This window comes from Leiobunum rupestre, chromosome 1 (assembly GCF_980474605.1).
Source record: "Leiobunum rupestre chromosome 1, qqLeiRupe1.1.hap1, whole genome shotgun sequence".
Classification (NCBI taxonomy): domain Eukaryota; kingdom Metazoa; phylum Arthropoda; class Arachnida; order Opiliones; family Sclerosomatidae; genus Leiobunum; species Leiobunum rupestre.
In genome coordinates, this window is record NC_143384.1 from 71,370,277 (window position 1) to 71,397,999 (window position 27,723).

General features: G+C 32.6%; 1 protein-coding gene across 2 annotated transcripts; it reads left to right on the forward strand.

Annotated features, from left to right (window-relative positions):
* Positions 1-15,730: 15,730 nt before the first annotated feature.
* Positions 15,731-25,854, forward strand: LOC149966256 (uncharacterized). 2 transcript variants are annotated; one of them, XM_090181253.1, is made up of 10 exons: positions 15,731-15,863; positions 16,692-16,756; positions 16,819-16,929; positions 16,992-17,105; positions 19,171-19,278; positions 20,767-20,853; positions 20,922-21,104; positions 22,183-22,308; positions 25,206-25,412; positions 25,732-25,854. In XM_090181253.1, exons 1-10 carry the CDS (start codon positions 15,794-15,796, stop codon positions 25,786-25,788), a joined length of 1,128 nt encoding a protein of 375 aa, XP_090037379.1. In that variant the 5' UTR covers positions 15,731-15,793; the 3' UTR covers positions 25,789-25,854. The 2 variants fall into 2 exon arrangements, with proteins under 2 accessions (XP_090037379.1, XP_090037388.1); XM_090181262.1 differs by having other exon boundaries at positions 16,695-16,756.
* The last annotated feature ends 1,869 nt before the right edge of the window (positions 25,855-27,723 follow it).

Genomic DNA, 27,723 nt, shown 5'->3' on the forward strand with positions numbered 1-27,723 from the left:
TGTGGATTTTGTGGATTTCGTAGATAATTATAGGGATCTTTCTTTTGGATTTCGTAGAGAATCATAGTGATTTTCTTTTAGAAATTGTGGATTTCATAGAAAATCATTGGGAATTTTTGGGGATTTTGTGGATTTCGTAGATAATCATAGTTATTTATCTTTAAGAAATTGTGGATTTTGTGGATTTCGTAGATAATTATAGGGATCTTTCTTTTGGATTTCGTAGAGAATCATAGTGATTTTCTTTTAGAAATTGTGGATTTCATAGAAAATCATTGGGAATTTTTGGGGATTTTGTGGATTTCGTAGATAATCATAGTTATTTATCTTTAAGAAATTGTGGATTTTGTGGATTTCGTAGATAATTATAGGGATCTTTCTTTTGGATTTCGTAGAGAATCATAGTGATTTTCTTTTAGAAATTGTGGATTTCATAGAAAATCATTGGGAATTTTTGGGGATTTTGTGGATTTCGTAGATAATCATAGTTATTTATCTCTAAGAAATTGTGGATTTTGTGGATTTCGTAGATAATTATAGGGATCTTTCTTTTGGATTTCGTAGAGAATCATAGTGATTTTCTTTTAGAAATTGTGGATTTCATAGAAAATCATTGGGAATTTTTGGGGATTTTGTGGATTTCGTAGATAATCATAGTTATTTATCTTTAAGAAATTGTGGATTTTGTGGATTTCGTAGATAATTATAGGGATCTTTCTTTTGGATTTCGTAGAGAATCATAGTGATTTTCTTTTAGAAATTGTGGATTTCATAGAAAATCATTGGGAATTTTTGGGGATTTTGTGGATTTCGTAGATAATCATAGTTATTTATCTTTAAGAAATTGTGGATTTTGTGGATTTCGTAGATAATTATAGGGATCTTTCTTTTGGATTTCGTAGAGAATCATAGTGATTTTCTTTTAGAAATTGTGGATTTCATAGAAAATCATTGGGAATATTTGGGGATTTTGTGGATTTCGTAGATAATCATAGTTATTTATCTTTAAGAAATTGTGGATTTTGTGGATTTCGTAGATAATTATAGGGATCTTTCTTTTGGATTTCGTAGAGAATCATAGTGATTTTCTTTTAGAAATTGTGGATTTCATAGAAAATCATTGGGAATTTTTGGGGATTTTGTGGATTTCGTAGATAATCATAGTTATTTATCTTTAAGAAATTGTGGATTTTGTGGATTTCGTAGATAATTATAGGGATCTTTCTTTTGGATTTCGTAGAGAATCATAGTGATTTTCTTTTAGAAATTGTGGATTTCATAGAAAATCATTGGGAATTTTTGGGGATTTTGTGGATTTCGTAGATAATCATAGTTATTTATCTTTAAGAAATTGTGGATTTTGTGGATTTCGTAGATAATCATAGTTATTTATCTTTAAGAAATTGTGGATTTTGCGGATTTCGTAGATAATTATAGGGATCTTTCTTTTGGATTTCGTAGAGAATCATAGTGATTTTCTTTTAGAAATTGTGGATTTCATAGAAAATCATTGGGAATTTTTGGGGATTTTGTGGATTTCGTAGATAATCATAGTTATTTATCTTTAAGAAATTGTGGATTTTGTGGATTTCGTAGATAATTATAGGGATCTTTCTTTTGGATTTCGTAGAGAATCATAGTGATTTTCTTTTAGAAATTGTGGATTTCATAGAAAATCATTGGGAATTTTTGGGGATTTTGTGGATTTCGTAGATAATCATAGTTATTTATCTTTAAGAAATTGTGGATTTTGTGGATTTCGTAGATAATTATATGGATCTTTCTTTTGGATTTCGTAGAGAATCAAAGTGATTTTCTTTTAGAAATTGTGGATTTCATAGAAAATCATTGGGAATTTTTGGGGATTTTGTGGATTTCGTAGATAATCATAGTTATTTATCTTTAAGAAATTGTGGATTTTGGGGATTTCGTAGATAATTATAGGGATCTTTCTTTTGGATTTCGTAGAGAATCATAGTGATTTTCTTTTAGAAATTGTGGATTTCATAGAAAATCATTGGGAATTTTTGGGGATTTTGTGGATTTCGTAGATAATCATAGTTATTTATCTTTAAGAAATTGTGGATTTTGTGGATTTCGTAGATAATCATAGTTATTTATCTTTAAGAAATTGTGGATTTTGTGGATTTCGTAGATAATTATAGGGATCTTTCTTTTGGATTTCGTAGAGAATCATAGTGATTTTCTTTTAGAAATTGTGGATTTCATAGAAAATCATTGGGAATTTTTGGGGATTTTGTGGATTTCGTAGATAATCATAGTTATTTATCTTTAAGAAATTGTGGATTTTGTGGATTTCGTAGATAATCATAGTTATTTATCTTTAAGAAATTGTGGATTTTGTGGATTTCGTAGATAATTATAGGGATCTTTCTTTTGGATTTCGTAGAGAATCATAGTGATTTTCTTTTAGAAATTGTGGATTTCATAGAAAATCATTGGGAATTTTTGGGGATTTTGTGGATTTCGTAGATAATCATAGTTATTTATCTTTAAGAAATTGTGGATTTTGTGGATTTCGTAGATAATCATAGTTATTTATCTTTAAGAAATTGTGGATTTTGTGGATTTCGTAGATAATTATAGGGATCTTTCTTTTGGATTTCGTAGAGAATCATAGTGATTTTCTTTTAGAAATTGTGGATTTCATAGAAAATCATTGGGAATTTTTGGGGATTTTGTGGATTTCGTAGATAATCATAGTTATTTATCTTTAAGAAATTGTGGATTTTGTGGATTTCGTAGATAATTATAGGGATCTTTCTTTTGGATTTCGTAGAGAATCATAGTGATTTTCTTATAGAAATTGTGGATTTCATAGAAAATCATTGGGAATTTTTGGGGATTTTGTGGATTTCGTAGATAATCATAGTTATTTATCTTTAAGAAATTGTGGATTTTGTGGATTTCGTAGATAATTATAGGGATCTTTCTTTTGGATTTCGTAGAGAATCATAGTGATTTTCTTTTAGAAATTGTGGATTTCATAGAAAATCATTGGGAATTTTTGGGGATTTTGTGGATTTCGTAGATAATCATAGTTATTTATCTTTAAGAAATTGTGGATTTTGTGGATTTCGTAGATAATTATAGGGATCTTTCTTTTGGATTTCGTAGAGAATCATAGTGATTTTCTTTTAGAAATTGTGGATTTCATAGAAAATCATTGGGAATTTTTGGGGATTTTGTGGATTTCGTAGATAATCATAGTTATTTATCTTTAAGAAATTGTGGATTTTGTGGATTTCGTAGATAATCATAGTTATTTATCTTTAAGAAATTGTGGATTTTGTGGATTTCGTAGATAATTATAGGGATCTTTCTTTTGGATTTCGTAGAGAATCATAGTGATTTTCTTTTAGAAATTGTGGATTTCATAGAAAATCATTGGGAATTTTTGGGGATTTTGTGGATTTCGTAGATAATCATAGTTATTTATCTTTAAGAAATTGTGGATTTTGTGGATTTCGTAGATAATCATAGTTATTTATCTTTAAGAAATTGTGGATTTTGTGGATTTCGTAGATAATTATAGGGATCTTTCTTTTGGATTTCGTAGAGAATCATAGTGATTTTCTTTTAGAAATTGTGGATTTCATAGAAAATCATTGGGAATTTTTGGGGATTTTGTGGATTTCGTAGATAATCATAGTTATTTATCTTTAAGAAATTGTGGATTTTGTGGATTTCGTAGATAATTATAGGGATCTTTCTTTTGGATTTCGTAGAGAATCATAGTGATTTTCTTTTAGAAATTGTGGATTTCATAGAAAATCATTGGGAATTTTTGGGGATTTTGTGGATTTCGTAGATAATCATAGTTATTTATCTTTAAGAAATTGTGGATTTTGTGGATTTCGTAGATAATTATAGGGATCTTTCTTTTGGATTTCGTAGAGAATCATAGTGATTTTCTTTTAGAAATTGTGGATTTCATAGAAAATCATTGGTAATTTTTGGGGATTTTGTGGATTTCGTAGATAATCATAGTTATTTATCTTTAAGAAATTGTGGATTTTGTGGATTTCGTAGATAATCATAGTTATTTATCTTTAAGAAATTGTGGATTTTGTGGATTTCGTAGATAATTATAGGGATCTTTCTTTTGGATTTCGTAGAGAATCATAGTGATTTTCTTTTAGAAATTGTGGATTTCATAGAAAATCATTGGGAATTTTTGGGGATTTTGTGGATTTCGTAGATAATCATAGTTATTTATCTTTAAGAAATTGTGGATTTTGTGGATTTCGTAGATAATTATAGGGATCTTTCTTTTGGATTTCGTAGAGAATCATAGTGATTTTCTTTTAGAAATTGTGGATTTCATAGAAAATCATTGGGAATTTTTGGGGATTTTGTGGATTTCGTAGATAATCATAGTTATTTATCTTTAAGAAATTGTGGATTTTGTGGATTTCGTAGATAATTATAGGGATCTTTCTTTTGGATTTCGTAGAGAATCATAGTGATTTTCTTTTAGAAATTGTGGATTTCATAGAAAATCATTGGGAATTTTTGGGGATTTTGTGGATTTCGTAGATAATCATAGTTATTTATCTTTAAGAAATTGTGGATTTTGTGGATTTCGTAGATAATTAAAGGGATCTTTCTTTTGGATTTCGTAGAGAATCATAGTGATTTTCTTTTAGAAATTGTGGATTTCATAGAAAATCATTGGGAATTTTTGGGGATTTTGTGGATTTCGTAGATAATCATAGTTATTTATCTTTAAGAAATTGTGGATTTTGTGGATTTCGTAGATAATTATAGGGATCTTTCTTTTGGATTTCGTAGAGAATCATAGTGATTTTCTTTTAGAAATTGTGGATTTCATAGAAAATCATTGGGAATTTTTGGGGATTTTGTGGATTTCGTAGATAATCATAGTTATTTATCTTTAAGAAATTGTGGATTTTGTGGATTTCGTAGATAATTATAGGGATCTTTCTTTTGGATTTCGTAGAGAATCATAGTGATTTTCTTTTAGAAATTGTGGATTTCATAGAAAATCATTGGGAATTTTTGGGGATTTTGTGGATTTCGTAGATAATCATAGTTATTTATCTTTAAGAAATTGTGGATTTTGTGGATTTCGTAGATAATCATAGTTATTTATCTTTAAGAAATTGTGGATTTTGTGGATTTCGTAGATAATTATAGGGATCTTTCTTTTGGATTTCGTAGAGAATCATAGTGATTTTCTTTTAGAAATTGTGGATTTCATAGAAAATCATTGGGAATTTTTGGGGATTTTGTGGATTTCGTAGATAATCATAGTTATTTATCTTTAAGAAATTGTGGATTTTGTGGATTTCGTAGATAATTATAGGGATCTTTCTTTTGGATTTCGTAGAGAATCATAGTGATTTTCTTTTAGAAATTGTGGATTTCATAGAAAATCATTGGGAATTTTTGGGGATTTTGTGGATTTCGTAGATAATCATAGTTATTTATCTTTAAGAAATTGTGGATTTTGTGGATTTCGTAGATAATTATAGGGATCTTTCTTTTGGATTTCGTAGAGAATCATAGTGATTTTCTTTTAGAAATTGTGGATTTCATAGAAAATCATTGGGAATTTTTGGGGATTTTGTGGATTTCGTAGATAATCATAGTTATTTATCTTTAAGAAATTGTGGATTTTGTGGATTTCGTAGATAATTATAGGGATCTTTCTTTTGGATTTCGTAGAGAATCATAGTGATTTTCTTTTAGAAATTGTGGATTTCATAGAAAATCATTGGGAATTTTTGGGGATTTTGTGGATTTCGTAGATAATCATAGTTATTTATCTTTAAGAAATTGTGGATTTTGTGGATTTCGTAGATAATCATAGTTATTTATCTTTAAGAAATTGTGGATTTTGTGGATTTCGTAGATAATTATAGGGATCTTTCTTTTGGATTTCGTAGAGAATCATAGTGATTTTCTTTTAGAAATTGTGGATTTCATAGAAAATCATTGGGAATTTTTGGGGATTTTGTGGATTTCGTAGATAATCATAGTTATTTATCTTTAAGAAATTGTGAATTTTGTGGATTTCGTAGATAATCATAGTTATTTATCTTTAAGAAATTGTGGATTTTGTGGATTTCGTAGATAATTATAGGGATCTTTCTTTTGGATTTCGTAGAGAATCATAGTGATTTTCTTTTAGAAATTGTGGATTTCATAGAAAATCATTGGGAATTTTTGGGGATTTTGTGGATTTCGTAGATAATCATAGTTATTTATCTTTAAGAAATTGTGGATTTTGTGGATTTCGTAGATAATTATAGGGATCTTTCTTTTGGATTTCGTAGAGAATCATAGTGATTTTCTTTTAGAAATTGTGGATTTCATAGAAAATCATTGGGAATTTTTGGGGATTTTGTGGATTTCGTAGATAATCATAGTTATTTATCTTTAAGAAATTGTGGATTTTGTGGATTTCGTAGATAATTATAGGGATCTTTCTTTTGGATTTCGTAGAGAATCATAGTGATTTTCTTTTAGAAATTGTGGATTTCATAGAAAATCATTGGGAATTTTTGGGGATTTTGTGGATTTCGTAGATAATCATAGTTATTTATCTTTAAGAAATTGTGGATTTTGTGGATTTCGTAGATAATCATAGTTATTTATCTTTAAGAAATTGTGGATTTTGTGGATTTCGAAGATAATTATAGGGATCTTTCTTTTGGATTTCGTAGAGAATCATAGTGATTTTCTTTTAGAAATTGTGGATTTCATAGAAAATCATTGGGAATTTTTGGGGATTTTGTGGATTTCGTAGATAATCATAGTTATTTATCTTTAAGAAATTGTGGATTTTGTGGATTTCGTAGATAATTATAGGGATCTTTCTTTTGGATTTCGTAGAGAATCATAGTGATTTTCTTTTAGAAATTGTGGATTTCATAGAAAATCATTGGGAATTTTTGGGGATTTTGTGGATTTCGTAGATAATCATAGTTATTTATCTTTAAGAAATTGTGGATTTTGTGGATTTCGTAGATAATTATAGGGATATTTCTTTTGGATTTCGTAGAGAATCATAGTGATTTTCTTTTAGAAATTGTGGATTTCATAGAAAATCATTGGGAATTTTTGGGGATTTTGTGGATTTCGTAGATAATCATAGTTATTTATCTTTAAGAAATTGTGGATTTTGTGGATTTCGTAGATAATTATAGGGATCTTTCTTTTGGATTTCGTAGAGAATCATAGTGATTTTCTTTTAGAAATTGTGGATTTCATAGAAAATCATTGGGAATTTTTGGGGATTTTGTGGATTTCGTAGATAATCATAGTTATTTATCTTTAAGAAATTGTGGATTTTGTGGATTTCGTAGATAATCATAGTTATTTATCTTTAAGAAATTGTGGATTTTGTGGATTTCGTAGATAATTATAGGGATCTTTCTTTTGGATTTCGTAGAGAATCATAGTGATTTTCCTTTAGAAATTGTGGATTTCATAGAAAATCATTGGGAATTTTTGGGGATTTTGTGGATTTCGTAGATAATCATAGTTATTTATCTTTAAGAAATTGTGGATTTTGTGGATTTCGTAGATAATTATAGGGATCTTTCTTTTGGATTTCGTAGAGAATCATAGTGATTTTCTTTTAGAAATTGTGGATTTCATAGAAAATCATTGGGAATTTTTGGGGATTTTGTGGATTTCGTAGATAATCATAGTTATTTATCTTTAAGAAATTGTGGATTTGGTGGATTTCGTAGATAATTATAGGGATCTTTCTTTTGGATTTCGTAGAGAATCATAGTGATTTTCTTTTAGAAATTGTGGATTTCATAGAAAATCATTGGGAATTTTTGGGGATTTTGTGGATTTCGTAGATAATCATAGTTATTTATCTTTAAGAAATTGTGGATTTTGTGGATTTCGTAGATAATTATAGGGATCTTTCTTTTGGATTTCGTAGAGAATCATAGTGATTTTCTTTTAGAAATTGTGGATTTCATAGAAAATCATTGGGAATTTTTGGGGATTTTGTGGATTTCGTAGATAATCATAGTTATTTATCTTTAAGAAATTGTGGATTTTGTGGATTTCGTAGATAATCATAGTTATTTATCTTTAAGAAATTGTGGATTTTGTGGATTTCGTAGATAATTATAGGGATCTTTCTTTTGGATTTCGTAGAGAATCATAGTGATTTTCTTTTAGAAATTGTGGATTTCATAGAAAATCATTGGGAATTTTTGGGGATTTTGTGGATTTCGTAGATAATCATAGTTATTTATCTTTAAGAAATTGTGGATTTTGTGGATTTCGTAGATAATCATAGTTATTTATCTTTAAGAAATTGTGGATTTTGTGGATTTCGTAGATAATTATAGGGATCTTTCTTTTGGATTTCGTAGAGAATCATAGTGATTTTCTTTTAGAAATTGTGGATTTCATAGAAAATCATTGGGAATTTTTGGGGATTTTGTGGATTTCGTAGATAATCATAGTTATTTATCTTTAAGAAATTGTGGATTTTGTGGATTTCGTAGATAATTATAGGGATCTTTCTTTTGGATTTCGTAGAGAATCATAGTGATTTTCTTTTAGAAATTGTGGATTTCATAGAAAATCATTGGGAATTTTTGGGGATTTTGTGGATTTCGTAGATAATCATAGTTATTTATCTTTAAGAAATTGTGGATTTTGTGGATTTCGTAGATAATTATAGGGATCTTTCTTTTGGATTTCGTAGAGAATCATAGTGATTTTCTTTTAGAAATTGTGGATTTCATAGAAAATCATTGGGAATTTTTGGGGATTTTGTGGATTTCGTAGATAATCATAGTTATTTATCTTTAAGAAATTGTGGATTTTGTGGATTTCGTAGATAATCATAGTTATTTATCTTTAAGAAATTGTGGATTTTGTGGATTTCGTAGATAATTATAGGGATCTTTCTTTTGGATTTCGTAGAGAATCATAGTGATTTTCTTTTAGAAATTGTGGATTTCATAGAAAATCATTGGGAATTTTTGGGGATTTTGTGGATTTCGTAGATAATCATAGTTATTTATCTTTAAGAAATTGTGGATTTTGTGGATTTCGTAGATAATTATAGGGATCTTTCTTTTGGATTTCGTAGAGAATCATAGTGATTTTCTTTTAGAAATTGTGGATTTCATAGAAAATCATTGGGAATTTTTGGGGATTTTGTGGATTTCGTAGATAATCATAGTTATTTATCTTTAAGAAATTGTGGATTTTGTGGATTTCGTAGATAATTATAGGGATCTTTCTTTTGGATTTCGTAGAGAATCATAGTGATTTTCTTTTAGAAATTGTGGATTTCATAGAAAATCATTGGGAATTTTTGGGGATTTTGTGGATTTCGTAGATAATCATAGTTATTTATCTTTAAGAAATTGTGGATTTTGTGGATTTCGTAGATAATTATAGGGATCTTTCTTTTGGATTTCGTAGAGAATCATAGTGATTTTCTTTTAGAAATTGTGGATTTCATAGAAAATCATTGGGAATTTTTGGGGATTTTGTGGATTTCGTAGATAATCATAGTTATTTATCTTTAAGAAATTGTGGATTTTGTGGATTTCGTAGATAATTATAGGGATCTTTCTTTTGGATTTCGTAGAGAATCATAGTGATTTTCTTTTAGAAATTGTGGATTTCATAGAAAATCATTGGGAATTTTTGGGGATTTTGTGGATTTCGTAGATAATCATAGTTATTTATCTTTAAGAAATTGTGGATTTTGTGGATTTCGTAGATAATTATAGGGATCTTTCTTTTGGATTTCGTAGAGAATCATAGTGATTTTCTTTTAGAAATTGTGGATTTCATAGAAAATCATTGGGAATTTTTGTAGATTTTGTGGATTTCGTAGATAATCATAGTTATTTATCTTTAAGAAATTGTGGATTTTGTGGATTTCGTAGATAATCATAGTTATTTATCTTTAAGAAATTGTGGATTTTGTGGATTTCGTAGATAATTATAGGGATCTTTCTTTTGGATTTCGTAGAGAATCATAGTGATTTTCTTTTAGAAATTGTGGATTTCATAGAAAATCATTGGGAATTTTTGGGGATTTTGTGGATTTCGTAGATAATCATAGTTATTTATCTTTAAGAAATTGTGGATTTTGTGGATTTCGTAGATAATTATAGGGATCTTTCTTTTGGATTTCGTAGAGAATCATAGTGATTTTCTTTTAGAAATTGTGGATTTCATAGAAAATCATTGGGAATTTTTGGGGATTTTGTGGATTTCGTAGATAATCATAGTTATTTATCTTTAAGAAATTGTGGATTTTGTGGATTTCGTAGATAATCATAGTTATTTATCTTTAAGAAATTGTGGATTTTGTGGATTTCGTAGATAATTATAGGGATCTTTCTTTTGGATTTCGTAGAGAATCATAGTGATTTTCTTTTAGAAATTGTGGATTTCATAGAAAATCATTGGGAATTTTTGGGGATTTTGTGGATTTCGTAGATAATCATAGTTATTTATCTTTAAGAAATTGTGGATTTTGTGGATTTCGTAGATAATCATAGTTATTTATCTTTAAGAAATTGTGGATTTTGTGGATTTCGTAGATAATTATAGGGATCTTTCTTTTGGATTTCGTAGAGAATCATAGTGATTTTCTTTTAGAAATTGTGGATTTCATAGAAAATCATTGGGAATTTTTGGGGATTTTGTGGATTTCGTAGATAATCATAGTTATTTATCTTTAAGAAATTGTGGATTTTGTGGATTTCGTAGATAATCATAGTTATTTATCTTTAAGAAATTGTGGATTTTGTGGATTTCGTAGATAATTATAGGGATCTTTCTTTTGGATTTCGTAGAGAATCATAGTGATTTTCTTTTAGAAATTGTGGATTTCATAGAAAATCATTGGGAATTTTTGGGGATTTTGTGGATTTCGTAGATAATCATAGTTATTTATCTTTAAGAAATTGTGGATTTTGTGGATTTCGTAGATAATCATAGTTATTTATCTTTAAGAAATTGTGGATTTTGTGGATTTCGTAGATAATTATAGGGATCTTTCTTTTGAATTTCGTAGAGAATCATAGTGATTTTCTTTTAGAAATTGTGGATTTCATAGAAAATCATTGGGAATTTTTGGGGATTTTGTGGATTTCGTAGATAATCATAGTTATTTATCTTTAAGAAATTGTGGATTTTGTGGATTTCGTAGATAATTATAGGGATCTTTCTTTTGGATTTCGTAGAGAATCATAGTGATTTTCTTTTAGAAATTGTGGATTTCATAGAAAATCATTGGGAATTTTTGGGGATTTTGTGGATTTCGTAGATAATCATAGTTATTTATCTTTAAGAAATTGTGGATTTTGTGGATTTCGTAGATAATCATAGTTATTTATCTTTAAGAAATTGTGGATTTTGTGGATTTCGTAGATAATTATAGGGATCTTTCTTTTGGATTTCGTAGAGAATCATAGTGATTTTCTTTTAGAAATTGTGGATTTCATAGAAAATCATTGGGAATTTTTGGGGATTTTGTGGATTTCGTAGATAATCATAGTTATTTATCTTTAAGAAATTGTGGATTTTGTGGATTTCGTAGATAATTATAGGGATCTTTCTTTTGGATTTCGTAGAGAATCATAGTGATTTTCTTTTAGAAATTGTGGATTTCATAGAAAATCATTGGGAATTTTTGGGGATTTTGTGGTTTTCGTAGATAATCATAGTTATTTATCTTTAAGAAATTGTGGATTTTGTAGATTTCGTAGAGAAACATAGGGATCTTTCTTTTGGATTTTGTAGATAATCATAGGGATCTTTCTTTTGGATTTTGTAGAGAATCATAGGGATCTTTCTTTTGGATTTTGTAGAGAAACATAGGGATCTTTCTTTTGAATTTTGTAGAGAATCATAGGGATCTTTCTTTTGGATTTTGTAGAGAATCATAGGGATCTTTCTTTTGGATTTTGTAGAGAATTATACGGATCTTTCTGTTGGATTTTGTAGAGAATCATAGGGATCTTTCTGTTGAATTTTGTAGAGAATCATAGGGATCTTTCTTTTGGATTTTGTAGAGAATTATAGGGATCTTTCTGTTGGATTTTGTAGAGAATCATAGGGATTTTTCTTTTGGATTTTGTAGAGAATTATAGGGATCTTTCTGTTGGATTTTGTAGAGGATCATAGGGATCTTTCTTTTGGATTTTGTAGAGAATTATAGGGATCTTTTTTTTGGATTTTGTAGAGAATTATAGGGATCTTTCTGTTGGATTTTGTAGAGAATCATAGGGATCTTTCTGTTGAATTTTGTAGAGAATCATAGGGATCTTTCTTTTGAATTTTGTAGAGAATCATAGGGATCTTTCTTTTGGATTTTGTAGAGAATTATACGGATCTTTCTGTTGGATTTTGTAGAGAATCATAGGGATATTTCTGTTGAATTTTGTAGAGAATCATAGGGATCTTTCTTTTGAATTTTGTAGAGAATCATAGGGATCTTTCTTTCGGATTTCGTAGAGAATCATAGTGATTTTCTTTTAGAAATTGTGGATTTCATAGAAAATCATTGGGAATTTTTGGGGATTTTGTGGATTTCGTAGATAATCATAGATATTTATCTTTAAGAAATTGTGGATTTTGTAGATTTCGTAGATAATCATAGTTATTTATCTTTAAGAAATTGTGGATTTTGTGGATTTCGTAGAGAATTATAGGGATCTTTCTGTTGAATTTTGTAGAGAATCATAGGGATCTTTCTTTTGGATTTTGTAGAGAATTATACGGATCTTTCTGTTGGATTTTGTAGAGAATCATAGGGATCTTTCTGTTGAATTTTGTAGAGAATCATAGGGATCTTTCTGTTGGATTTTGTAGAGAATCATAGGGATCTTTCTGTTGAATTTTGTAGAGAATCATAGGGATCTTTCTTTTGGATTTTGTAGAGAATCATAGGGATCTTTCTGTTGAATTTTGTAGAGAATCATAGGGATCTTTCTTTTGGATTTTGTAGAGAATTATAGGGATCTTTCTGTTGAATTTTGTAGAGAATCATAGGGATCTTTCTTTTGGATTTTGTAGAGAATTATACGGATCTTTCTGTTGGATTTTGTAGAGAATCATAGGGATCTTTCTGTTGAATTTTTTAGAGAATCATAGGGATCTTTCTTTTGGATTTTGTAGAGAATCATAGGGATCTTTCTGTTGAATTTTGTAGAGAATTATAGGGATCTTTCTTTTGGATTTTGTAGAGAATTATAGGGATCTTTCTGTTGGATTTTGTAGAGAATCATAGGGATTTTTCTTTTGGATTTTGTAGAGAATTATAGGGATCTTTCTGTTGGATTTTGTAGAGGATCATAGGGATCTTTCTTTTGGATTTTGTAGAGAATTATAGGGATCTTTCTTTTGGATTTTGTAGAGAATTATAGGGATCTTTCTGTTGGATTTTGTAGAGAATCATAGGGATCTTTCTGTTGAATTTTGTAGAGAATCATAGGGATCTTTCTTTTGAATTTTGTAGAGAATCATAGGGATCTTTCTGTTGAATTTTGTAGAGAATCATAGGGATCTTTCTTTTGAATTTTGTAGAGAATCATAGGGATCTTTCTTTTGGATTTTGTAGAGAATTATACGGATCTTTCTGTTGGATTTTGTAGAGAATCATAGGGATATTTCTGTTGAATTTTGTAGAGAATCATAGGGATCTTTCTTTTGAATTTTGTAGAGAATCATAGGGATCTTTCTTTTGGATTTTGTAGAGAATTATACGGATCTTTCTGTTGGATTTTGTAGAGAATCATAGGGATCTTTCTGTTGAATTTTGTAGAGAATCATAGGGATCTTTCTTTTGGATTTTGTAGAGAATTATAGGGATCTTTCTGTTGGATTTTGTAGAGAATCATAGGGATTTTTCTTTTGGATTTTGTAGAGAATCATAGGGATCTTTCTTTTGGATTTTGTAGAGAATTATAGGGATCTTTCTGTTGGATTTTGTAGAGAATCATAGGGATTTTTCTTTTGGATTTTGTAGAGAATCATAGGGATCTTTCTTTTGGATTTTGTAGAGAATCATAGGGATCTTTCTTTTGGATTTTGTAGAGAATTATAGGGATCTTTCTGTTGGATTTTGTAGAGAATCATAGGGATTTTTCTTTTGGATTTTGTAGAGAATCATAGGGATCTTTCTTTTGGATTTTGTAGAGAATCATAGGGATCTTTCTTTTGGATTTTGTAGAGAATTATAGGTATCTTTCTGTTGGATTTTGTAGAGAATCATAGGGATTTTTCTTTTGGATTTTGTAGAGAATTATAGGGATCTTTCTGTTGGATTTTGTAGAGAATCATAGGGATTTTTCTTTTGGATTTTGTAGAGAATTATAGGGATCTTTCTGTTGGATTTTGTAGAGGATCATAGGGATCTTTCTTTTGGATTTTGTAGAGAATTATAGGGATCTTTCTTTTGGATTTTGTAGAGAATTATAGGGATCTTTCTGTTGGATTTTGTAGAGAATCATAGGGATCTTTCTGTTGAATTTTGTAGAGAATCATAGGGATCTTTCTTTTGAATTTTGTAGAGAATCATAGGGATCTTTCTGTTGAATTTTGTAGAGAATCATAGGGATCTTTCTTTTGAATTTTTTAGAGAATCATAGGGATCTTTCTTTTGGATTTTGTAGAGAATTATACGGATCTTTCTGTTGGATTTTGTAGAGAATCATAGGGATATTTCTGTTGAATTTTGTAGAGAATCATAGGGATCTTTCTTTTGAATTTTGTAGAGAATCATAGGGATCTTTCTTTTGGATTTTGTAGAGAATTATACGGATCTTTCTGTTGGATTTTGTAGAGAATCATAGGGATCTTTCTGTTGAATTTTGTAGAGAATCATAGGGATCTTTCTTTTGGATTTTGTAGAGAATTATAGGGATCTTTCTGTTGGATTTTGTAGAGAATCATAGGGATTTTTCTTTTGGATTTTGTAGAGAATCATAGGGATCTTTCTTTTGGATTTTGTAGAGAATTATAGGGATCTTTCTGTTGGATTTTGTAGAGAATCATAGGGATTTTTCTTTTGGATTTTGTAGAGAATCATAGGGATCTTTCTTTTGGATTTTGTAGAGAATCATAGGGATCTTTCTTTTGGATTTTGTAGAGAATTATAGGGATCTTTCTGTTGGATTTTGTAGAGAATCATAGGGATTTTTCTTTTGGATTTTGTAGAGAATCATAGGGATCTTTCTTTTGGATTTTGTAGAGAATCATAGGGATCTTTCTTTTGGATTTTGTAGAGAATTATAGGTATCTTTCTGTTGGATTTTGTAGAGAATCATAGGGATTTTTCTTTTGGATTTTGTAGAGAATCATAGGGATCTTTCTTTTGGATTTTGTAGAGAATCATAGGGATCTTTCTGTTGGATTTTGTAGAGAATCATGGGGATTTTCTCTTGGATTTTTGTGGATTTGAAATTTTTTCACATGGGTTTTGTGGATTTTTTAATTTGTAGAGAATTTTGTTGATTGTTAAAAATACATAATTTAAAAGAAAATCCGTGAGTTTAAAAAAAACTAAATCCACAATGGATTTTTCGATTAGTGTACGTGATTTATCTGAATTTCATAAAGCCACGTATCGTTCGCCAATTGTCGAATTTAAAGGGAATAAATAAGTTAATCACAATGCTGTACGGACAATTAAGTCGTATATTTGTAATTGAATAAATTGAATGAGCCGCTACCTTAGCTGGAACTTACGTTGGGACGAAAACTAGTTTTACAACGCCACGCATCAAACCAAGCAGAAATGGCTCCTCTGAGAAACCAGTGGCGTAACGTTTTCATTTTATTTTTTGCCATATTTTTGGTGAATATGGGTAAGAGCCTCATAATTATCATCGTTGATTCCGATGTTAGGCGTTTATCGATAATCGAAGCTACAAGGAAAATAAACCGATAAAATTAGACAATTTTGAAAGTTAGTCGCAAATAGATTATCCGCGTTAAAGTTTAAAAATCGTAATATCGTAAAAAAATCGCAAGATCGATAAAGATCTAAATCAACAATAAATAACGTTATATATCAATTAAAAAAATAAATTTCGATTAATATCGCGATATCGATAAAGATCTAAAACACCATTAAAAAGACGTAAAATATCGATTTAAAAACTAAATTATCGAAATAAAAAAAATGTAAAATTTCGATTTAAAAACTAAATTATCGAAATGAAAAAACGTAAAATATCGAAATAAAAAAACTTAAAATATCGAAATAAAAAAAACGTAAAATATCGAAATAAAAAAACTTAAAATATCGATTTAAAATATTAAATATCGATTAAAAAACGTTAAATATCGATTAAGAAATTAAAATATCCAAATAAAAAACTAAAATATCGATTTTAAATATTAAATATCGATTGAAAAGAACGTTAAATATAGATTAAAAATTAAAATATCGAAATAAAAAAACGTAAAATATTTATTAAAAATATAAATATCGAATAAAAAACGTAAAGTTTCGATTAAAAAACTAAAATATCGAATTAAAAAACATAATATATCTATTAAAATATTAAATATCGATTAAAAAAACGTTAAATATCAATAAAAATCCTAAAATCGATTCGTACTACACATATCTGAATTCCGTAAAAAAATTTTATCTAAATATCGTGTAATTCGGTTTACGTTTCTGGCAGAAGAATATTTGACCGAAGAGATCGAGTTCACTTTGTGCAAAATGGCGTTAGGGCCAAATAGAAATGTAAGTTACGAGAGATTAGTTCAAAATAAGAGAAATGTAAATAATTTTTCTCGAAAACCCAGCTGACCGCTATTGTTCCATCGCAAAATGGCTGCCATTTGACCTGTATCGTGGACTTCAAAACGGAGATTGAAACCTTCCGACCTCACTTGAGCCCCTGCGGACAGGAAAAGGTAACGACCAGCAAACTACCACCTAAATACGGCTCATTTAAAAAAAAACGTATTTGTCGTAGGTTTGTATCGCTGGACGTTGCGTTCCAAATTCTCAAACCGTCGATCCCAGCGTCGAAAGATACAATAAGTTGTGCCAGGATATCAATCGCGACTCTTCGGCAGTTGGAAATACGGTAAGGTTACTTTGAACGTTGGCTTTTTTGGAATTAAATCGCATATTTCTTTTATTTATTTTTAAAAATTCTACGCAATCAAAATGTTCTGAAATTTCCAAGTTAAGCTCTGGACCCCAAAACGTTTTATTTTTAATATTTGCATACATTTTCAGAGCACGTTTTTCTGACCTCCGATAAACGTTTCTGTCCATACTAATCTATTAATATCCTTTTTAGTAGGTGTGCCAGTCTCGTCCTTAACAATTGGGCTCATTCGAGTCTCGTGTCCTTAATTGCCAATTGGGATCATTTAAGTCTCGTGTCCTTGAAAATTGGGCTCATTTAAGTCTCGTGTCCTTGACAATTGGGCTCATTTAAGTCTCGTGTCCTTGACAATTGGGCTCATTTAAGTCTCGTGTCCTTGAAAATTGGGCTCATTTAAGTCTCGTGTCCTTGACAATTGGGCTCATTTAAGTCTCGTGTCCTTGAAAATTGGGCTCATTTAAGTCTCGTGTCCTTGACAATTGGGCTCAATTAAGTCTCGTGTCCTTGACAATTGGGCTCATTTAAGTCTCGTGTCCTTGACAATTGGGCTTATTCGAGTCTCGTGTCCTTGACAATTAGGTTTATAATAATAATCAGCTAGGCTAATACCCAAGGCACCAAACAAGGCCCAAATCATCTAGCGACTTTTATTGCCCTTAATTCAGTTGGCGGGTTATATTCCGTAGGAGGGTGGTGGCAACTTCTTCATGCCACGCGAGCAATATCCTCCCTCCTGACAAAATCAAATCAGCCCTATATCTTATTGGATCCCTAAAGCTGACGTGTTGAGACGTTATTGAAGCGCACACCGGTGACGTGTTTCCTTACCCCTCTCGTTGCGGGCGGGAATTCAACCATGGGTGCGTCAAAATTCTAAGAATTCTTCCGTTGATAGTGAGAATTTTCACTTCTCCAAATTTGGACGGTCATTCTCACAGGAGGTGACGTCGTCTCTTCTCACAGGAGGTGACGTCATCTCTTCTCACAGAAGTTGACGTAATCCCTTCTCGCGAGTTGTCTTGAGAAGAGTGAGAATGCCTTCGAGCATTCGCACTTGGTCAAAAATGGGGAAAATTATAAATAACAATGGCAGCTAATATTCTAGTCAGTTTACTTGATGCTGAAGAAAATAAACATTATGATATTTTTGTGGACGAAAATGAGAAAACCGAATGGTCAGTTAATTTCCGGTGAAATATTTCCTTTTAAATTATAAATAAAATTTTTTCTTCCTTTATATATTGTCGTGAAATCGTGTAAAAATAATATTTATCGTCAAAGGCTTAGATTACAACGTTCGTGGCAGTCTCGTAAGCCGCCATCTTTAGAAAAATCTTTTTACATTTGGCGCTTTTTAGCGAGTTCTCACGGGGAAAAACGTTTATTCCCATTCGACCGAAATCCCATTCGACCGAAAGAATTTTAAAATGTAGCCCAATTGGCGGGGTGATTTGGTATTTTATTTATAAGGTATGTACTATCGAAGATCCATGTTTAGGTTAGGTTAGGTTAGGTTAGAGTTGGTTAAGTTTACTATTTCAGTTTTGGTTCAGTTACTTTTCTTGACTAGGTGAAGATAAAAATATAATTCATGCTCATTCCATTTTATTTTCCAATTTATATAGCAGTGTTCGGTCGAATGGGACACATAAAAGCGTTCGGTCGAATGGGACACATAAAAACCGCACGTTTCGGCGGAATTCGGTCGAATGGGACACCTCAAAAACCGCCTTCGGTCGAATGGGATTTCGGTCGAATGGGACTAAAGCGGAAAAATGCTCACGAAGAATTCCTTTTTAGAATTTTGACGGCCCTATGAATCCTTCGGATTGATACATAATATTCATCCACTTACGTATAAATATATACTTGCTACTTCCAATGAAGTTTATTCCGAATTGCCAATACTACCTAAACTACTTTTGAACATATTCAATAATTCATTGATTTAAGTATATAATATATTAAATCTTATTAAAGTTGGACAAGCTTGTTACGGAAGTGTTCTAGACTTGTACCAGTGTAAAAATATTTACAGGTCCGTGGCCATCCATGCGAAGTTAGCTGTATGTCGAGCAACAGGCAGACTGTGGTCAAATTACCAGACGGCGAATATTGCTCTGGTAACGGAGCAAATCCCAACTCCGTAAGACTTATTCACATTTATCATTATCTTTTGCCAACATTTTTTTCCAAAACATATTTGGCCAACCGTGTTGCTCTGTGAGAGTGGATAATTTTTTTTGGTGACCTAGGCTTCAGTCTTAATATTTATATCAAGAATGTATTTATTTATACTCAGGGAGACTATTGACGGACACGTTGAGGCCCTAACCCCGTCACGCTAAGAGGGGGGGTGAAAAAAGGAGGTGGTCTTATTTTTTGCGTCCTCGCAGCAGCGTTAATCGCGTCGAGAAACGTAATTTTTAAGAACCAATGAGATTGCAGTATTATTTGATTTTATTAAAGCGGAGGAGCATACCGGGGGCCCCAACGGGTGGAATTGGAGAAACGCTAAAAATAATCTCGACATATTCAGTCTCCCTGAGTATAAATAAATACATTCTTGTTTATATTACATAAATTTAGTAAATATATCCTTTTGATTACGTAAATATTCATATGAAATATCTTTATTAATGTTGATATATTTTGTGGTAGTAGTAGAGATATTTAATGAAGACGAATAATACTAGCAATATTCTTCGCCGATTAAACAGCAAAATCATAGGATCTTTTGGTCGGGCCTTTGAACGAACTCGATTCTAAATTTAGCGATTTCAAACTTTCGTTTTATTATTATTATTTACCAACTTTTCTACCCTAAAATTTTTACGCTGAACGATTGTGGTCTGTGATGATAGTCTATCTTGAAGTTAGGGGGGAAGACTACCGTGGGCATTGTCTACTTTCGCGCTATTTCAAGCTGAACTCTTTTAATTTTGTATTTTAACTTATAAAAATAATATTTAAGTGTAGAGTAGCCTCTTGTTTAGTGCTTAAAATAATTTTGTCAATTTTAAATTTAAAAGTAATTAAGTTATTACGTTTTAATTCGGACCCCCGAAGCTAAACAAGTTGGGCAAGCGCCCAAACTACGCTTTAGTTAGGATCTTGTATCTCGTTAACTTATAATATTATAATTATCAAAATTATTTTAAGCACTAGAGGAAGGTTCCGCCTAATAAGAAAAATATAATTCAATTATGTAATTGTTAAAACAGAAACGTTCAGCTTGAACGAAAAAGAGGCTTTTACTGTATTCTTCCCCCTTAAGTTTACGTAACGGAAAATCGTCAGATCCTGTTCTATACATTTGACACAGATTAGTGGATGGTCGGTTAATGCGAGTGAAAACGAGTTGAGGTCACAAGAGTCAAATTATAAAATAACTACCTAGAAAAATGAAGGGATGTTTATATTAGTAAATTTTATGTTACTTTTCCATCATTATTTATCATTTTTCAAAAAGAAAACCTTATATTTACTGTTGAAATCGCTTAAGTTTTTCTATAAACCTTGGCTGAAATGGTCATGGGCGAAATAGATTGGACAATACCAAGTGGCATATTTATCCCTTACGTTACCTACGCCAATACGGATTTTAGCTGTTAAAGGTAGGCTTTCATTGCAGTTTTGCATCGACGGAAAATGTCTTGAGCGACTTGGCACTACGCAAGATGCCGTCTGCAAATCGCACGGACGGAACTGGGCCGTACCGGTAAGGAACTCTTACTCTATTAGGACGAAAGAGAGTAGATGGACTAGCTAACAAAGTGCCCATTCTAGAAACCGGGAGTGAAGTGCACCCTTCTGTGCTTACCGCAGAGTCCTGGTTCCACAACAATTGTTGAGGTTTACTACAACTCTGGCAGCGAATGTAACACTGACGTCACGAAGCAGTGTATGGAATATAACAATTTCTATATCAAAGCGGCCCTTAAAAAATCACACAAAATTACTGGAAAAGTAGTACGTACCTATTCAAATTCTTTTGTCGGATCTATCATTGCCGCCTTCATTATGATACGGCCCTGGTTATTAGAGATGGCAATGGATCTACGCGATTCTTCGAAAAAACGACTTTACTGGAGAGCTTGGAGCCATCTATTAAGTGCAAAGGAAGCTAAAATTCAAAATAGACGTTATTTCAGGTCAAAACGTGCGATTATTGCGAGTGTAGTAGGAGACTGAAGTCATATTTAATTGTTATACCTTGTTTTATATAAAAACAATTTGAACAATTAATAAATAAGCGCGAAATTTAAAATGACAGTGGCGCCACACTCTTCAGAAGTAGTAAAACTGGACGATGCCATTTTCCTGTGTTAGTATTCGTAGCTTGCTCGTGGGCATGCCTTGTGTTCGTTCTCCATGACATTAAGACGCCCATGGCGGTCACCTGATAATTTCGCCGGATCGTGTGGCGTTTTCCCTCGTGATCTGTGACGTCGAATTAATGTCATGGCGGCCGTATTAAGGCGGGTCTTAGCTATGACGTATGCCTACGACGCTACGAGCAAGCACCCAATGGAGGAAACGTGAAACATGCGTATATGAATCTTTTATATCTTCAATTTCAACCATCAAAACCATCTAATACGCTAATAGTTTTGGACGCCAACCGAAAGAAGGCGTAGCAATCGCATCTTTTACATTGTTTCGCTTCTCCTCCCAGACCATTGAGTTGGGAATATTAATCTAGAGATCCAATCAAAATGACGAGAAAACGTTATCATACGACCCGTGGCACCATCCATTATTTTTGAAATAAAAATCTTTTTGCCGGAAAAAGCGTCTTATTTGAACGAACTATTGAGAGATAGACGGCGCCACGGGTAGAATGATAAAGTTTTCTCGTTATTTGGGAGCAGACGGCAGTATTCTTATTTTTTAAAAACTGGTTTCGCGAAATACTGAAATCCGACGTTTTGATTGGACCTCTAGATTAATATTCCCAACTCAAAGTCCCAGACACCGGTGACTTTTCGGGCACTTACTTTGCCCTACAAAAGAAAAGAATATTCGTTAAAAGAAAATTCATTTTAAGTCGGATACTAACGATTGCCATATCGAATGTATCGTAATCGACGATAAAGGATTGAAGACAAAGCATGCTAAACTGAATAGGGCTAACTTCGACCCCTGCGATTTCAACGAGGGCCAGCCTGGACAGGTCTGTATATATCAATTGACGCTTCCATTCGCGACCGACACGAGTCTAGGTACTACAATGGCGCCAGCTTCTCCGAGGTAGCGCCTAAGATCTAGTGAAAATAAAAAATAGCAAAACGTTGCGAAAAATTATATTAAAATTAGAGCTCGGGGAAACGTATAAATTAACCGCCAAAATTTCAATTAATCATAACAAATTCGATTACTTGTTTATTTATGGATATTATTTACGTCAGAAATCCATACCTCTACTTGCAATGCTTATCCTGCCGTAAGATCACTCTGACGGCTTCGCCCCGCCTTCGAGATAAAAAAACCCCTTTGCGCGCGCTCCCCTTTCTTGTTGTTGTTTGTTAACTTAACATAGTGACGTCAAAAAAACCGTCAGCCACATCTGCCGCGATAAGCATTCCAAGTAGAGCTATGGATTCCTGTTTACGTCTATTATACGATTTAATATGCAACAAATAAGTTTTTATTCGGATAATTTTTGGATATGGATATAAAAGAAATGAAGGGAAAATTTTCTATCCGAACGCCCACACCCTAATTAAAATGCAAATATCATTATTTGTAAAGTCAAATTTATGAATTTAACGATGACGAGAAACCTCATCGTTATTCGTTTACGCAAAATAAATTTTACTTACCCTCAAGCGTGGTTTCCACTAGTGCGCGTAATAATGGACTAGAAACTTAAAGGATGCTTTTCGCTCAAGCCAAAACGCTACGACGCAAAAAATCCCCGTTAGGCCTTATGATATTTTTTGCGTGACGTTCACCGTCGTGACGTTTTTGCCTTAGTTAAAATCAGCCTTTAGGCGTAACAGATGTTTTTGCGTCGTGACGATTTTGCCTTAGTGAAAACCAGCCTTTAGGCGTAACAGATGTTTTTGCGTCGTTACGTTTTTGCCTAAAGGCTGGTTTTCACTAAGGCAAAAACGCCACGACGCGACGGTGAACGTCGACGCGAAAAATTTCCGTTAGGCCTAATACAATATTTTTATGTTGACGCTCACCGCTGTGGCGTTTTTGCCCTAGGGAAAACCAGCCTTAAAGCTGGTTTCACACTCGACGGAAAATATTCCGGAAAGACGATAATAAACGCCGAGCTGAAAATTGATGCCCATTCGATATACCGCTATACGTTTTTCCCTTAGTGAAAACAAGGATACATATATGTTAGAAGGATAGGTAGCCCTCCGACCAGCCCGTGTTTTCAAAACGCCGGCAGCGCCGTCGATATTAAGAGAGCCTCTAAACGTGGGACGTCTTGATTCTATTCCCTCAAGGACAAATTTTGGCGGTGCTTCCTCCATGTTTTGTCCTTGATGGAATCTAAAGACGGATTCTCTATCGCTCATGACCCACCGACGGCGCTGTCATTTTTCGTGCCTCGCCTCATATCCTTCTAACATATAGGATCCTTGGTGAAAACCAGCCTTTAGGCGTAACGGATGATTTTGCGTCGTGACGTTTTTGCCTAAGTGAAAACCAGCCTTTAGGCGTAACGGATGATTTTGCGTCGTGACGTTTTTGCCTAAGTGAAAACCAGACTTTAGGCGTAACGGATGTTTTTGCGTCGTGACGTTTTTGCCTAGGTGAAAACCAGCCTTTAGGCGTAATGGATGATTTTGCGTCGTGACGTTTTTGCCTAAGTGAAAAAAAATATCTGGGTGGGGTGGCGGAGTGATTAGCAGTTTCGCCTAGAAGCAAGAAAAGCCGTGTTCGATCCCATCTTAAGGCACTGGGTGAAAATTCGGAACCACTCCTTCTGCGTAGTTCTCTCCTCACTGGTTAAACGGATTATTGGCCGAGGTCTTCGGTTTCCACTTGCATAAAATGTTTTAACGGTAATAGTAAGTGTAAGAATCCGTTAAACCCAACTTATGTGGACAACTCTAATCAAAGTTCATTCCTCTCGCAGTCATAAGACTTATATTAAATGCTATGTCATAGAGAATCACAAATTAAACCCTTAGATTTTATCATCACTCCAAAATGTTCTAAACCAGATGAAAACACCACGAAGAATAATATAATTCCATAAAAACTTGCGGAGGTTAACGGACAACGGTAATAGCATATGTAACATAATTACTCATAAGTATGCCTCTGTATAATATTTCCATTGAAAAAAATTCAATGAGACCTTGTTTCACGCGGAACATGCATTGAGCGGACCCAAAAATGCAAAAATGCTTAAAATCCTTGCGCTATTGAAAAGGTTACCATGGAAATAAAATCACGTGATCGCGAGGCACGAGCTAAACTCGACATTGGCAAAGCCAGAAACACGTGAGGAATTCTCACTTACATCCGTTTCCCATCAGTAAAGTTGATGACGCATATTTCGTCACAGAGTTGTAAGTGACGTAATTTAGTCATATCCCGTGAACAAGGTTTCATTAACGAAAATGCTTTTATGGCATACTTATGAGTGATTATGTTACATATGGTAATAATTAGTGTAGGGACCCGTTAGCTCGCGTGGCACGAAGGGCTGGCCACCACCCTCCTACGCTTTGAAACCCGGCTACTTGAATTAAAGGCATTAAAAGTCGCTCTATGACTTGCGCCTAGAGCGGTGCTTTGGGTTTCAGCCTAGCTGGTTATTATTAAAAGGTTCACAGAATAGTTTGAAAAATTAGGGCCGACTTAGAAATACCTTCCCACTTCCCAAAAACAAACGATTCTGTGGAAAAAAAATCTTATACATATCTATACTTTGTATGGCTTGAGTTTCGATTGTGGTGCCATGGCTTCTTCGGCTTGTCAGACGAATCTGGTAATCGGCCAACTGAAAACATTTCGTTTCGCGATACCAAATTGACTACGTGGATGGGAAAGAGAAGTTTAATGAAAAGGGGATTGCACATTAATGAATACTCACCGCAGGGTTGCCTGAATGGGAAATGCATAGCGAAGAGCCCAGATGCCCTGGATGCCTGCAAAGAACTTTACGTTGATAAGCAGATTATAGCGCAACCCCAATTTCCTACCTGGGATAACAACTGCAAGGCCCAGTGCGCAGTTAAAGGAATCGCTGCTCACATGACATACGGGAAACCCCATTACAAGGACGGTTCACCCTGTCATACCAAAGTAAGAATTTCCGGAAAGTATTCATTTTAACCCTGAATATCGAGGTAGTCAGCCCTCAGTCTGGGTGATGGAAGGGGCTTCGTTATTACGCATTGAACACGCGTCATCGCTTAGAAATTGCTTTGATAGGCAGCGATTTCCTATCTCCTGATTGGCTCAAGTGACTACGTAAAACGCGGAAAGACACCACCTATCCTAGCCCCAGATGGTAGAAAAGGTCATGATATAGTTCGACCTTCACGGTAGAAATGAATACATTGCTTATAATGACGCGAGGTCTTTATTCGATTTCTAACTTTTACGGTTTCATCGATTTTAGTTATACAACGGATACACCTGCAAAAACGGCGTTTGCCAAAACAAGGTTGTCGGTTGACTTAAAATAAAGTTGATGTTGCATCGATAAAATTCCGATAATAAAATAAAATATATTTAACAGCAACCAGATTTTTTTACTATATGAATAATTTAAAAAATTAAGCATTTATTTCAATTATCAACCAAAACCTGAAAAAAATTAAAAGTAACACGATACTTCTGTATATTTGAACGCAGTTGCGCAAAATGGAAGATTAACCTACGCTTTTCCGCTAAAAACCGATTTTGCTTTCCACTTGACGTGAGGGTGAAAATCGGCCTTAATCAAATGTAGATGTAAATACATATTTTCGGAATCGATCAATTACGATAGAAATGTGAGCAACCTTTGGTGGAGCGCAAAAATAGCCCAAACCAGAAAATGTATGAAAATAACCCCCTAGGAATATGCACAAAAATTGCTTCACAATAAAATGCGTGAAAATTGTACCCCGCAAGTATGTGCATTAAACTTGCCCCCTAATCAAATGCATGAAAATTTCACACCCAAACTATGAACTAAACTTGCCCCCTAATCAAATGCATTAAACTTTCCCCCTAATCAAATGCATTAAACTTTCCCCCTAATCAAATGCATTAAACTTGCCCCCTAATCAAATGCACGAAATTTGAGCCCCAATAATATCCATGAAAATTAGTCCCCAATAATATGCATGAAAATTAGTCCCCAATAATATGTATGAAAATAGCCCAGCAAGAATATGCATGAAAATTTGTCCCCAATAGTATGCTGGAAAATTGCCCCAATAACATTTATTAAAATAACAACCCAATATGTATCAAAACAAGAACCTATATATGTATAAGATCGATCAAATCGGTTTCAGAATAACTCCGGCCAAAAAACCGCGTGCGGCGCGCGCTAAAGGTTAAAGTCGTTCCTAGCTCAAGCGCGCGCTGCACGCGGATTTTAGGGCAGAGTTATTCTGAAACCAATTAAATCATGGCCCAAGCGAAGCCTTTTGTTCAACGTTCTTATTCATATATATGTTCTTGATGAAAATAATACCCCAAAGATATACATGGAAATTTCACCCAGTCATATATATGAAAATAACCCCCAAGAATATACATTAAAATTACCCCCAATAATATGTATGATAATAGCCCTCAAAGAATATACATGAATATATCCCACCCAAGAGTATGTATTATAATTACCCTCCAAGAATAACCCCCCCCCCCCCAAGAATATTCCCGTAAAATATCTAACAATAATATGATGAAAATCGCTCCTCCCCCCCCCCACCCCCCCAAGAAGTGAAATGTGGGGTACAGTGCTGGTAGAAAGAAGAAATTTCCCCAGAACGTGTACTACTTTTTTCACGGACGTGTTTGAAGTAAAGAAAATAACCTTATTACGTTTCGACCTTTTCTAACAAGAAAAGGAACAATTTTCTGAACAAGTAATGAAGTAAGTTTAACAATTTCATGAAAAACCTAATATTTTAAGGTAATTAAAATATAAACGTTTTTCTTAGAGAAAATTATTGAGAAATATCCCATGCACTACATGCTAAATTTCTCATCCTCTGTACCAGACTAGTCCAGTGTTGCGCCATATCCGCAAAGTATAACTTGTATATCTAAATGTTTTTTATATATTTTGAAATACACAAAATGTAATATTTAATTAACTATTTTACCATACACACAGTGAAAAGAGTTTGACCTAGATCAAGCACAGTTTCTGTGGACCAAAAAGAAGCTCAGTGGTTTGAGAATGATTACAGTGAGTAATGCAAGCACCAGAAAACTGAGAGCACAAACTTACAACTATTTTCTTTAGGATTCCACAAAAAAACAGGGCATTTGAAGATAATGACTGTGAAAGTGATGATACTTTTGATTTGGAGAATTCTATGTATGATTTTGCAACAAAACCAAATACAACAAAATGGAAAACTAAGAGTACTAGTAAATACAGAAATTA